Below are 13,906 nucleotides of genomic sequence, written 5' to 3'. Positions count from 1 at the left end.
TTAGATTGAAAATCAATAAGCAGTATGATTTAAGTATAATGCAAATATATGCACCTACTTCAAGTCATTGAGATGGAGAAATTGATTTCTATGAGGATCTCTCCATGCTTCCAGAGATAGTACATGTCACTGGAAAATTGTAATGGACAATTTTAGCTGTAAACTGAGTATAATGCAAATATATAGGCCAAAGAAAGAGAAGGGGGGCAAAAAAAGTGAGGGATTGTGTAGGAAATACATTCTTTAAAAAAGTGAACTAAATGAAAATGGACATGGAGATTACCAATTTGAGAAGTTTTTAATGAAATTGATTATAGTATGGTAAACTATGTGGAAATACTAGAAGATGTATCTGTTATTAATCAGTTTAATTATGATAGTGATCATACAGTAGACTAGTGAGAGCAAGTATGAAAATCAGCATCAAGAGGGAGAGATTGAAATTTTTAATGAAAAAGCTCACACTGGAAGGCAAATATATAATAAACCATAAAGAAAAACACGAGGAAATAATGGAAGGAAAGTTGAAGGGCAAAAGTATAAATGAATCAAGCCTGTCAGATAGAATAAGGGAAATAGCTTCAACAATAATAGAAGTTAGTAAAAGTTTAAGAAAATCTTGACCACAGCAAATAGAACTTCTATAGAAAAATTTACTTTACAGACACTTGATCTAATCAAAAATAGGGAAGAATTATGTAACAAAGATAATATGGAATTTGTAGAGATGCAAAAGTTAGAAAAGAAATCAAAATTCACATCAGAAAATATAATTTAAGAACAAAATAGAAAATAATCTCTGTAAATTATCAAACAATGGTTACGTGGAAGGAAAAAATGGATTTCAAAATTGAAAAATAAGCTAGAAAGAGTACAGTACAATGCAGAAGAAATAATGAAAATATGTAAGTTTTATAGGGACCTATACACAGACAAGAAAGCAGATGCAAATCTCTACCTCTACTATATTTAGATGATGCTAATACAGAACTATCCATTGTGATGGAAAAATCATGGAAAGTTCAAGTCAGCAAAAAATAAGTCCTGGAGAAGATGGCATATTAACAGAACACACAAAATCAGGAGATTCACAGTTTCATAAGATCATATTGAGTATGTTCAATTTTAACTATAAAAAAAATTCCAATTCAGTGGCATAAATCCTTGATTATCTTATTATATGAAAAGGGCACCAGAGATGAGATCATTAACTATAGGTTAATCAGATTGCTATTACAACTGTACAAAATGCTTATATCCATTATATTAAATAGGATCACAAGGTTTTTTTCATATGCACAGCCATATGAACAAGCATCATTCAGAACAAGATTCTATGTAATAGATCATATCTACACTAATAACCAAGTAACAAAAAAAGAAAATGAAATATAATCTTCCTGAATGTCCAGTATTCATAGATTTTGAAAAAGCCTTTGATTCTATATATCATTCAGAAATAATTTGGCTTAAAACAAGCCATCTCAACAAATTATATCAAATTATTAAAAACTGTATATTTAAACTTAACAGCCTGTATTCATCCTGGTTGTTAATACTATCCATAGTTGGCAGTACCAACCTTGCCCCAACATGCTTTGCTCATGAAGCTGTACTACCCAAACAAGTGCATTGCTATTACTGCACTCTGTGAATTTCATTGCCCGAACAAATGTCAATGAGGCCCACTATCCTCCATGTGCTCTGCAACGAATGATTAGTCATTTTGAAGAAACAGGATCATTGGGAGGTAGACCTGGCAGAGGTCTCCTACTCAATTCACAAGTGAATGAAGTTGTTACTGCCATTGTGGACATGTCCATGAGTAATAACAGCATTAGTTCCTGCAGTGCACATGCTGTCTCAAGACACATGTATGTGCCTTACACAACTGTCTGGAAAATTCTACAGTAGATTCTGCATTTTTGCCCATTCAAGATACTCCTGACACAGAAGTTGTGCCCACAGGACTTTGAAAGTCAACTGACATTCACTTTAACATTCCTTGTTCGAGTGGGGTTGGATGCTTGAATGACCATGAATGATTTTGTGGGGAGATGAGACTCACTTTCATTTTCATGGAGCTATGAATACTCACAATTTCCGGGGTATGGGCTACCACATGTAATCCAACAAATTCCTTTGCATTCACCCAAAGTTACTGTCTGGTGCTTTGCATCTTCATTTATCACTGAGCCATTCTTCTTGGAGGACATTTGCCATTCAGGTCCTATGACCTGCTCAGTTACTTCCGAGAGGTATTGCAATATGATAAATAATTTTGTTGTGCCACTGCTACAGCAGCACTGGTCCATGGATCCAGTAATTTTCATGTAGGATGAGGGCTCCTCCACACATCTGTTGATCTGTATAGAAGATTCTTTGAGAACATTTCATAGAAACCAGAGTGATCAGCCATGCATGGCTGCCTCATTTGCCTGATTGGACCCACTGTGACTTTTGGCTCTGGGGATTTCTCAAAGACAGGATTTATTGGGATCATCCTGATAACTTGCCAGCACTGAAAGATGGCAGAGCGCAGCATGTGTGCAACAGTCCTGACCAGCTGCATTGTGCCATTGAATACACTGTGCAAAGGATGCAGTTTGTGGCATACCGGGAAGGGCACCTCATCAAACAGTACAGCCAGCAAATGCATAATGGAAATGAATTAAAATGTATTGTGCTTGGGTCTTAAAGACGTAGCAATATTTCTTAACAGAAATATTGCTATGTCTACATCCAGTCCCCCTGTTGGTGGATTTTGGAACCTCCCCCCCTGCATGATGCTCAATGTATTCCTGCAAAGTGCAGCATTGGAATTACTGGGCTCCCATGGCCTTAAACAGGGATACTTTAATTTTCATCACTATGTATATACTGTGTGTGTGTGTGTGTGTGTGTGTGTGTGTGTGTGTGTGTGTGTGTGTGTGTGTGTGTGTGTGTGTGTTGAGATGGAATGTTAGTGATTATGGCAAATGGTTGGGACTTCTACAAAGGGTATTTCATTCAGGCACTAAGATATATTAAAGAGAATATATTGAATTCCACGTCACTTTTATTCATTTATCAGATTGCATTCTCATCTGAATAGAGGCATATCTACCTGTATTCAGATTAGGAAGTATGTTATGAAATTTAATTTTTTGTTTGATTTCCAGTTAATGTACAGCTGTTCAGCAGGAAAACAACATGGATTTTCCCATCACAGATAATGAAAAATTTGTCTCATATCAATCTAGTGTCATACTTTTTATGAAACATGTTCTGCACATAGTCATTTCATTATGAGTGAAACTGCCAAATATTTACTTCTACTACAACAAACAACAAAAAAAAAAAAATTGTCGATATGACTTTATAATGTACATTTTCTTATACCTGAATATTCTTGCAAATAAATATGAGAATTGCATTTTTTTAAGTGAATAGGATGGTGGCCACACAAATTTGTACAGTATAATGAACAGTTTTTTATATGACTCCTACATGTAAGACATGAAACCTATAACACATTAGTGCTTTTTTGTTGATAAATATCAACAAAATATCAGGTGATACTTAAATTGTCCAATTATGCATATAAAATATTTAAAATTGATGATTTAAGATACTATAGAACAGCAGTATCCTTGCTTGTTTCATGACCTTAATTCACACCCAGGCCTCCAAAAATTTCAGTTTATTTTCTTACTATCTCTATCCTTAAAATTGGCTGTTAAATAAATAAAAAATAAATAAACTGTTATACTAAAATGTTATCATATTGCAATCCACTTTTGGCATCCAAATCATTTAGCCTACTAATATGATATTTTAACTGTTATATAAACTTTTAATTATAATTATATGTTTTTAATGATATTCACAGGCAACAGCAGTTAGTGAGATATTAGCCCGAGCTGCCAAACATCTGTTTACTGTTTATATTCAAGGAGTGGAAATGGTAACCCTTGCTACTGCCATTAGTCACTTTCTAAACTGTTTCCTGTCATCTTGCCCAACTTTGCCTATACCTGTAGCCACAGAGGAGGTAATTATTTCAGTTTAGAAGTTGATTTTCTGCTTATAAGTTTGCATGATTTGAATTCTTATTAATGTTCCATTCTCAAGTTAAAAAAAATGCTAAGTTTAGTATTGATGTTTAATGGCTTATTACAGCAAGTAAAAGAAGCATATACTTTATTACCAATATTTCACTTCCTGTTACTGAGGCATTTTTAAGGTCAAAGCAATCACAGTGCAGAAATAAGGGAACAAAATATTCAACCTGATGTCCTGATGTTCTAATTATGCCTTCTAGGTGTCAAGATATCTGCCAGTTCTGTTGTTTTTCATTCATTTATATGTTACATGTTAACAGGGCCGGCGGAAGCAGGCATGCAGAGCATGCAGGCGCCGCTATGAAGGGGCGCTACTGCAGGGGCACCGTTCATAAGTTCATTTTTAAGAAAAAAAATTTTTATCATAAAAACAAAAAATTCTTAGAATGATCAATATTAAAATAAATAAGGCTGGATACACCGAATAAAAATTAAGAAAAATTGTATATTGCCGCCTCTTTGATCAGCCGGCTGTTTAGAATTTTGCAGTGATAGCAGGCTAAATGCTTGTGTAGAGAATGTTGTTTACTGCAGTCTATCTAAAGTGAAATGGTGAATGGTTTTTATGTGCAGAAACGAATTTTCATACAAAACATTTGTTGCTAGTTAACCAGTCATATGGTATGCATCTCAGTAGGCTACTGACCGTAGCGCAGTGTGGACTATTATTTTGTCTCTGTGCTGTGTTGTGTAATAATTTCTTGTGGGTATAAAATAGAAATGGAATCAAAAATTTAAAAAAAAAGTTACCCGGTGCACAAAATCGTAAGCGACATGCTACGAAAGAAGCAGATGTTAAGAAACAAACTGGGGCTCTTAATAAATTTGTTAAAATATCAAAATATTCTGATGCAGATTGTAACCAACTCGATACATCAGAAATCAGAGTTGAAAAACCGTGCACATCATCTAGTTTGCATCAAAGTACTATTGCATCTTGTTCATAGTTGCAAGATGCATCATTTAAGTGAAAAACAGTTAGGATAAGATTTAGTTGTAGTTGACCACGAAAATAACACATTGCTAGTCTCTGTAAATTTAGAAGATCCAGGTGAATGGTGAAATATTGATGAAAAGTTAGGAGTTGTTTTAATTAAAATGGGGCCTTTTCAAAAGAAAAATATAAAATATCCCAGAGATACATATGGTCGTAAATTTGGCGACACGTATTATAATAGAAAAATGGAAAACGGGGAGCTCCTGCCAAGAATATAACTCATTTGTTCCGAAACTTTAAATTCTGTTTTTTGCTTTTGTTGCAAACTTTTTGCACCTACTGAATGAAGTAGTTTTGTAGAAGGTTATAACGATTGGAGAAATGTAAGTACAACTTTGCATAGACATGAGACTAGTTTAACTCACATGAAAAATTTCTTAAAATGGAAGGAACTTGATAAAAATTTAAAAAACAAAACTACTATTGATTGCTAGACTCAAAGCATGTATGAAATGGAAAAGAAACATTGGACGAGTGTTTTAGAATGCTTGATTGAAATTATAAAATTCCTTGGTAGCCAAAATTTAGTTTTTCGTGGGTCATCTGATAAATTATATGAAAGGAATAACGGCAATTTTTTAAAATTAGTTGAACTGTTTGCGAAGTTTGATCCCGTTGCGGGAAAAATCATGTTGAAAGGGCCCTACATCGAAATAATAGAGTACACTATTTGAGTCAAGACAGACAAAATGAAATATTGGAAACTTTAAGAAACGCAATCAGGGATATAATTTTAGACTGCACACCTGATGCAAGTAAAACGGAACTAATGACCATTATTATTCGCTTTGTTTCCTGTGACAATGAAATTGTCAAGATCAGCGAAAACTTTTTAGGTTTTGCAGATATATCAGATTCCACAGGACGTGGTTTATGTGCAACAATAACAGAACAACTGAAAAAATGGAACATCCCCATTGAAGACATGCGAGGTCAAGGGTATGACAATGTAGCAAATATGAAAGGGAAAAAAATATGGGCCCCAAAATTTTCTTTTGAACAAAAATCCTCGAGCTTTTTACATGCCATGTGCTGCTCATACTCTAAATTTAATCATTAATGATACAGCCAAAATATATGCAGATACAATTAGTTTCTTTGCAATTATTCAAGAAATATACAATTTCTTTTCATTCTCTTACAAACATTGGGCATTCCTTTTAAAGTTTGTAAAAATTTTAACATTGAAACAGCCATCAAAAATGCGATGGGAAAGTAAAAATAATGCAATCAGCCCTCTACAATATCAGTTAGGAGAAATTTACGATGCACTTTTTGAAATTTTTAATAATGAAAATTTTAATAAAGAAACTCAGCATGATGCATAAACATTATGTGCTAAAATAAAGCACTACAAATTTATTTGCTCTCTTATAACTGGGCATGATTTATTTAACAGAATAAACCCTCTGAGTAAAATGCTTTATAATGAGTAAAAATATGAACATTACACTTGCTTTAGAATTTATCGAAGACTTAAAAATATTCTTACAAGAGTATCGATCAGATACAAATTTTAAAGAAGTTCTAAAACGGCAAAAGAACTGAGTGAAGAGATGGACGGAGAACAAGAATTTAAAACTGGTACGGAAGTCTGACGACGAAAGAAGACATGACAATTTGACTACGAGCATCGTGATGAAACACCACAATCGCCAGAAGATAAATTTAGAGTGAATATGTTTTATACGCTTCTAGACATTGCAATGTGTTCGTTAATAGAATGTTTTGAACAACTTAAAACATATTATGATAATTTCAATTTCTTGTAAAGATTACTACAAATTAATAATGAAGACTTACGAAAAAATTGTGACGATTTAGAGATTCTCTTGAAGGATGGTGACAATAAAGACGTAAATGCAATAGAACTATGACGAGTTATGTGCTTTCCGGGGTATTTTTCGGAAGGATAATTTAAATATTCAAAATCCTTTCGATATTCTTAATTTTATTGTATCCAATAATTTATCTTTCCCTAACTTTTCAATTGCTTTAAGAATACTATTAACCTTAACTGTTAGTGTAGCGAGCGGTGAACGTTCCTTTTCCAAGTTGAAATTGATTAAAACCTACTTAAGAACAATTATGTCAAAAGGCTTGTTAGTTTGGTGTTAATAGCTATTGAGAATAATGTATGTGTGGAATTAGATGTTAAGGCCATTATTTCTAATTTTATGAACATGAAATCAAAAACCCTAAAATTTTAATTTAAAAAAATTTCAAGTATATTTATGTAATTTAATTTATTTTCTGTTTTTTTTGAATACTTATATTAAATGTTCTAATTATTTTCTTATTTTCTCATCTATCTTGAGTTTTTTTATTTTCCTAAAAGATAGTTCCACTTGTAAAAATTTTTTAATAATTTTTATAAGTTACTAAGAATTTAGTAACTTGTAACATGCAAGAATTTTTTAAACTTTAGTTCAAATAAATTTTAACTTTAATTAAAATTCATTTTAATTTTGTTAGCGATTTGGTTTGGTGAGAAGGCCAAAATCCCTGTACCATTATATATTCAACGATTAAAGTGAAGTGGCTTTATCAAAATTTGCTTTAACTTTTGAAATTTTTTTGAATATACGGGTTTTTAACGATTATCTGGCCTAGTCAACACCCCCGGTTCTTTACGTTTAGCGAACCAACGTGTGTCTGTTCTGTCAAAATTGATTTAAGAAATTTCAAATAATTTAAATTTTTATTATCGTAAAAGAACCACACACTGGCTCTGCATGTTAATTTATGTGTGAGGTAATAATCCCTTATGAACAGGGGAAATTAGTTTCATTCATAATGAGTACTATTCCCATGTCATTTTGTTTTGCACATTCCATTGACAACAGAGAACTAAATTAATTCTTAAACTAATTAAATTTTTTTTTTGTTATTCTTATGTCCTGATTAAAGAATAAGAAGCCAAGTATTAAAGATGTAAATGCTTTAAATTGATATTTGCAGGCAATGTAGCTTAACATCTACATTGCTGTAATTTGCAAAAGAAAAAGAATGACCCATTTGAAATTTTAAACTCATTTTTGAAGGTTAATATGTGTTGTTGGATAGAATAATTCTTTCAAAAAAATGTATTCAGCAAAATGAATTACAGTTGCATCTAAACTAGGGCAACTGATGACTACTGGAGTAATTTTTATAGTGAATAATTTTCTACAGTGAATTTCTTATAAAGTAGCATTGTTGGAATTTAGTTGGTACATTTGGCTAGCTGTGTGGCTGATTGTTACCATATCCATACTCCAATCACAAGCTGCAGATTCGAATGGTACTTTGATTGACTTTAGACGGTAGATGAATTTCACTGCCTGGTGTGAGACCACTGTCCCACTTATTGGAGGTCCAAAGTGGCTTAGAAAAGTTCCATGTCTGGTTTCTAGAGGTAAAAAAAAAAAAAAAGAATGTAAAAAGTTAATAAAAATAGGAAAAAATATCCTTAGTGCATCCATGGTACTAAAGTATACTATAGATAGGTTTTGCTACCCTTCATGGGTGGGAGTCACATAAAAACAGTTATAAATGGTATTTGCTATATTGAAATTTTCTGTAAGATAAACTAAAGAATGGAGGGAGTGAGAAACAAGTTGGGGAGGTTATGATGAAAGCAATAATACTTTTCATAGCAGTAATAAATATCTTTTATGCATAGGAGTTATATTGACATTAACATTTGAAGGCACTGCTTATTCATGTTCTTGTGCTAAAATAATGTTTCAAATTAGCTTTATCATAAACAGGTAAAAAATGACATTGAGTTGAGGAAAAAGCGTGTGTGTGGGGGGGGAGAATTATTACACGATGCCTCCAGAGTTTGGGTACTCATCATGGAAATCACGGATGGTAGCTATGTTACCATACTAGGGAAGTGACTATGAGCAAGGTGGTTTCCTGTTGCCTTCCTTGCCGTACTATATCCTATGGCTGTATCCTGTGTGTTCATGAGTCCGGTTTGCCTGTTTGTGGGATGAAAAACCCCAGGATAAACTGGGGTGGAAAACCCTACTGCCTACGCCCAAGACCTTGACTAACTTGGCTATGGCTGAGGAAGATCCTTCAGCTCTTCACATCTCCAGTGTGAATCGAACCTAGGATACTCCTTCCCCAGGCATATAGCTGAGAAGTACACAGAGACTAGGCTAACCGCGCAAACATGCCATCTAATATCTGGGAAAAATAGCTTTCACATAGACAAGATTTAGAAATATATTCCAGAATAATTAAATCATTGAATAATTGCTGGAGATTGGCTAGTTGGAGGGTAATTTGTCCATCTCTCTTCTCTCTCTTAAAAGGAACCTGCTAGATTCTCTTATATTCTTGGGGAAAAAAAATCTAATTTTAAAGAGATTTTTTGTTCAGTGAAATCTTGCCAAATTTTTTAGGATTTTTAATTTCTTAATTCAAGCTAGGTTGGGCCTAGCCAGCATGTTCACAATCAGTACTGTATATTATCGCTTGTAATGCGAAAAATTTATGGTTAAAATTTATGGTCTAAAGTTAGGGGTTCATATTATATGCGGATCTTAAAAAATATAACCTCTTATTAGACTTGCACACACAATATATACTACCTAATGCCTATGCAACCAAATCTACTTGACCCACTCGCATTCGGCGACCGAGTGTGCATAGTATCTGCGCATAAAGCCAGTAATGTAAGTAGTGCTAATATCTCGCCCCCTTGGCGGGATATTAGCACAGTTATATCGGTTTAACCACAGTTCATTTTAAATATTATTCGTTAAACAAAACCTAGCCTGAAAATGAGCCAACAGAAACATAAACGTTCATCTTTTGAAGCAGGATTTAAATTGTGTGTCATGCAGTTTGCAGAAGAACATAATAACAGTGTTGCTATGAGAGAATTTGGTGTAGCAGAGAGTAATATTAGACTTTGGCATAAGCAAAAAGACAGTCTTGAAAAAATCCCCAAAATGAAACGTGCCCGTCATGGAGATGTAGCATCCTTTCCAGAACTCGAAGATGAGCTAAATGAATGGATTTTGATGCAACAACAAGATGGCATTATAGTAACAAGAAATGCAATTCGTTTTTGAGCTCTACAACTCAAGAATGGTAAATTCAAGGACACACCAGGTATGTCATCTTTTCTTGCTTCGCCTGGGTGGTGTAAGAGATTTATGGAATGCAATCATTAACATTACGACACCAAACAAAAATTGCGCAGAAGTTACCAAACCTGCTTGAAGAAAAAGTGAAGTCCTTCCATAAATTTATCATAAAAGTACGGAAGTGTCATGGATATGAACTTTCCCAAATAGGCAATATGGATGAGATGCTCATGTACTTTGATATGCCTGGGAATCGAACAGTAAACTCAGTATTCCTCAGTAAATTCTTGGTGAAAAGAGTGTCCTCATAAAAACAACGGGACATGAAAAAACACATTTTAACATTGTTCTAGCATGCATGGCAGATGGAACCAGATTAAAGCCGACAGTGATATTTAAAAGGAAGACAATTCCGAAGCATATGAAATTTCCACCAGGTGTCTTTGTTTGTGCCAATCAGAAAGGTTGGATGGATGAAGAAGGTGTACAATTGTGGCTGGATCAAGTATGGAACATACATCCAGGCAGCTTGTTACATCAACAAAGCATGGTAGTCTGGGATATGATCTATTTTGCAGATCAGTTTGGATCTGCAAAATATGTACAGTCCATGGAGCTAAAAGTTTGATTGTGATATGGTATGGAAAGAAAACACAGCCTCTGCAATTTCTAATTCTTTCTTTCTTCCCAAATTCAGTTTGACAGAGAAAATTGGTCATCTTTACAAATGAAAAAGCTGCCTGTTGAGCTTTCTTATGCTTATCAGAAGCTGAATGCCTTGTGATATCTCGCTTTCCTCCAGATGTCAGAGAAAGTTTTCTCAAACAGATTGTAGATGAAACATATCCCTCCTGTTCATACTCCTTAATAAATGGATACTCTTTTTTTTTCAAATTATCTGTCAGTTTGCAATCTCTTCATTTTCTTTTTACTGGCATGGCATAAACCTCATTATTAAAAAATAATTAAATATTTTCAAATAATTATAAACTTTCCAATTTTTAAACATATAAAAAAAGATATAGCAAAGCATTACTTCTGTAAATACTTGGGATCTATGATATCAAAAATAACAATGTAATACTATGTCTACAGGTAAAACTTTGATTTTGAAACATACAACAAAATATCATTCTTTAAATTACCGTTACTATAACCATGGTCGATATATATATCATTTAGTGGTTTCCTTTGCTCTAAAATCTATTTTGTATCGACATGAGTGAGGTACTGAAAGACCTCAAACTAACAATAACTTAAATTACCTTTATTATTAAAAAAGGGAAAATACAGCTTTTGTTGTTATGCGTAATTGTTTATTTTATGAATGAAATTTAAAAGCAACAGATATCATATCTAAACTTTGTTTTATGATAATAATAATATTTATTACAGGCATTAGCCCAATTACAATTTGTTACAGATGGTTGTGAATTGCACAGTAAAAATAGTTAATATTTTTACAAAACAGAATACAAATTACATGCATTAAACATACACTATGTAAATTATAATAGTAAAAACAAAACGTAAAACATTTGTATTACGTAAATGTAGATTGTGTTGATTGACGATGATAATTTTGTCGAACTTTAAAATAAAAGTTTGGCACATAATCAAAAAAAATTATTACATGAAAAAGTTCCTCAGAATAAACAACTAATGTAAGTATGTTCATAGTTTACTCTTTCTCTTAAGGTGAATAAAATATTTTAAATGCTGTACGTTTTGCTGTACACATACTAATGCTGTACATCTGGTCACATAATTTTAAACTGACCAGTTTCTGAAGATCTCAGTTTAAGAAAATAATAATTTCTTTCCATCAAATATCTTTCTAGATCTAAATAAGTACAATTTGTCCAAAGAATAATTATATTAGTGTTATTTTCTTCTAATGATCCATCCTTAAAATCAGTATCTAAAATGTGTTCTATCAGCAAATCTATAATGATCACAGACAATTTATACATATGTACCTAGATCTTTTTGACAAATCTAGGTGTGTATGTATATCACTTAATGCTCTGTTTATGGTTGTGTGGACCATAAACATAGCGCATACCACTATATAGGTTATCATTATATTTTCTCATTTAATTTTTAAACACCATTAGGTACATTAATATATTGTCATAGGCAGTGAATTTCAGTGCCCTTACATTGAAGGGTCTTGAGATTAGGTTCTATGCTCTCTAAGGTGGTGGTTGAGAGATCTAGTTTGGTTACCATAATATGACACGTTGCAAGGAAAGGGTACCTTGTGAACACCTGGAAGAGAGAAGTTGATTTTTAGAAGGGCAGATAAGGGCTGCTAGTTTTAAATGAGATATGAAAGCAATGCAGAGATTATTTCTTTAAAAGTCTGACTGTGTTTTCTGAGGTACCCTGAACATAGGGAATAGTAAATGCCTTTAATACCCATAGGTTAAAGAAACTCTTACTTAATTGTGGTTGGCTATTCACCTTAACCTGTGTGTCTGGAACATTGAAATACAAGCCAACTCTCATAAATACCATTAGGACAGACTCCAAAACATTCCAACCAGAACCCTGTAGGTATGATGCTATTCTGAAGAAATTCATTTTAGCAAATTATCCAGTGTAATAAATTATCTCTGTAAATTTGCTATAAGAGCTATACAGATATCCTTTAGTCTTTGGGTCAAATCCCCGTGAAACCCTCATTCGGGTACAAAGAATCCTCATTCATGGGGGACAAAGAAATTGCCTTGAGATCGAGCCAATATCAGATGTCTGAGATCAACCCCTCATAAAACACTAAGAAATTTATATTTCACTGCTCCACTTAGCGCTTTTAGATTAGACAATATTATCAATCAAGAGGCGATCTCAAGACAGTACTTAAGTGATACCATGTAATTATGCAGATGTGACCAAAATCTATTCTTATTGTAGTCTCCCGTCTAAGTTCGTTGTACTCTTTTATAAGTGGTGCATCGGATTCCAGAAATCACAGATAGTCTTAGTTGGGTGCAAAAGCAAGGTTTATTAGATATCATAAATGTGTACATACAATACAAAAAGCTTAGTTCCCACTTTGAGGGAGTTCCTGACAGTCAGGATAGAATTAGAACATTACAATAATATAAGTATATTCAAACTGGTTAAACTGTAAATCTCTGAAGTAAGAATTCTTATTTTTACCCTTAAATACCTTATTCATGCATGATTATCACAATAACTCTCTAATTTTCTTAGTAGTTCAATCAAACCACACAAGATAGCATTTATATCTTTTACAATCTCTTCATTGATAGCAATTCCTTACTTTAAACATATTCTTAACCTCCTAGAACATATGTAACTCTCTCACAATAGGAGACAGCAAGATTTTAAGGTAACCCTCTCTATATCACTGCAGTTCAGTCCTAATTAATATCATTAATGTTCCTTCCTATGTTTTTACAACATGGCACAAATCTTTCATTCACAATCAGCAAAATACAAACAAAGTCTACTTATCTGTCCTTGGGTCTGCATCACGTCAAAGGTCTACCAGAATCTGCCTCTCCCTAGACAAAATGTCCATGTGCTCCAATCTGGCTTTCTATGGATGGCTGGGCTTATTCCTTCCACGGAGATACTAGTCTCTCTTCCACCGCTGCCTCTATCGAAACCCTCCAGAATGGAGGCACTGTCACCTTTCACCTACTTACGACACCGTGAGACGAACACCAGAAGATCCAGGAACAAAA

General features: G+C 33.4%; 1 protein-coding gene across 3 annotated transcripts in view; it reads left to right on the top strand.

The window, feature by feature from the left end:
• clu (clustered mitochondria protein homolog) overlaps positions 1 to 13,906 on the top strand; it is a 502,466-nt gene that overhangs the window by 405,747 nt on the left and 82,813 nt on the right. For all 3 annotated transcript variants that reach the window (XM_090401006.1, XM_090401005.1, XM_090401004.1), the window contains exon 25: positions 3,872 to 4,033. In XM_090401006.1, the coding sequence (XP_090257132.1) occupies positions 3,872 to 4,033 (162 nt within the window). The remainder of the gene's footprint in view (positions 1 to 3,871; positions 4,034 to 13,906) is intronic.

Source organism: Typopeltis vanoorti, chromosome 11 (assembly GCF_054136105.1).
Source record: "Typopeltis vanoorti isolate ZY-2024b chromosome 11, IOZ_Tvanoo_1.0, whole genome shotgun sequence".
NCBI classification, from domain to species: domain Eukaryota; kingdom Metazoa; phylum Arthropoda; class Arachnida; order Uropygi; family Thelyphonidae; genus Typopeltis; species Typopeltis vanoorti.
The sequence above is the reverse complement of the archived record's forward strand: the minus strand, read 5'-3'. Positions and strand labels throughout refer to the sequence as shown.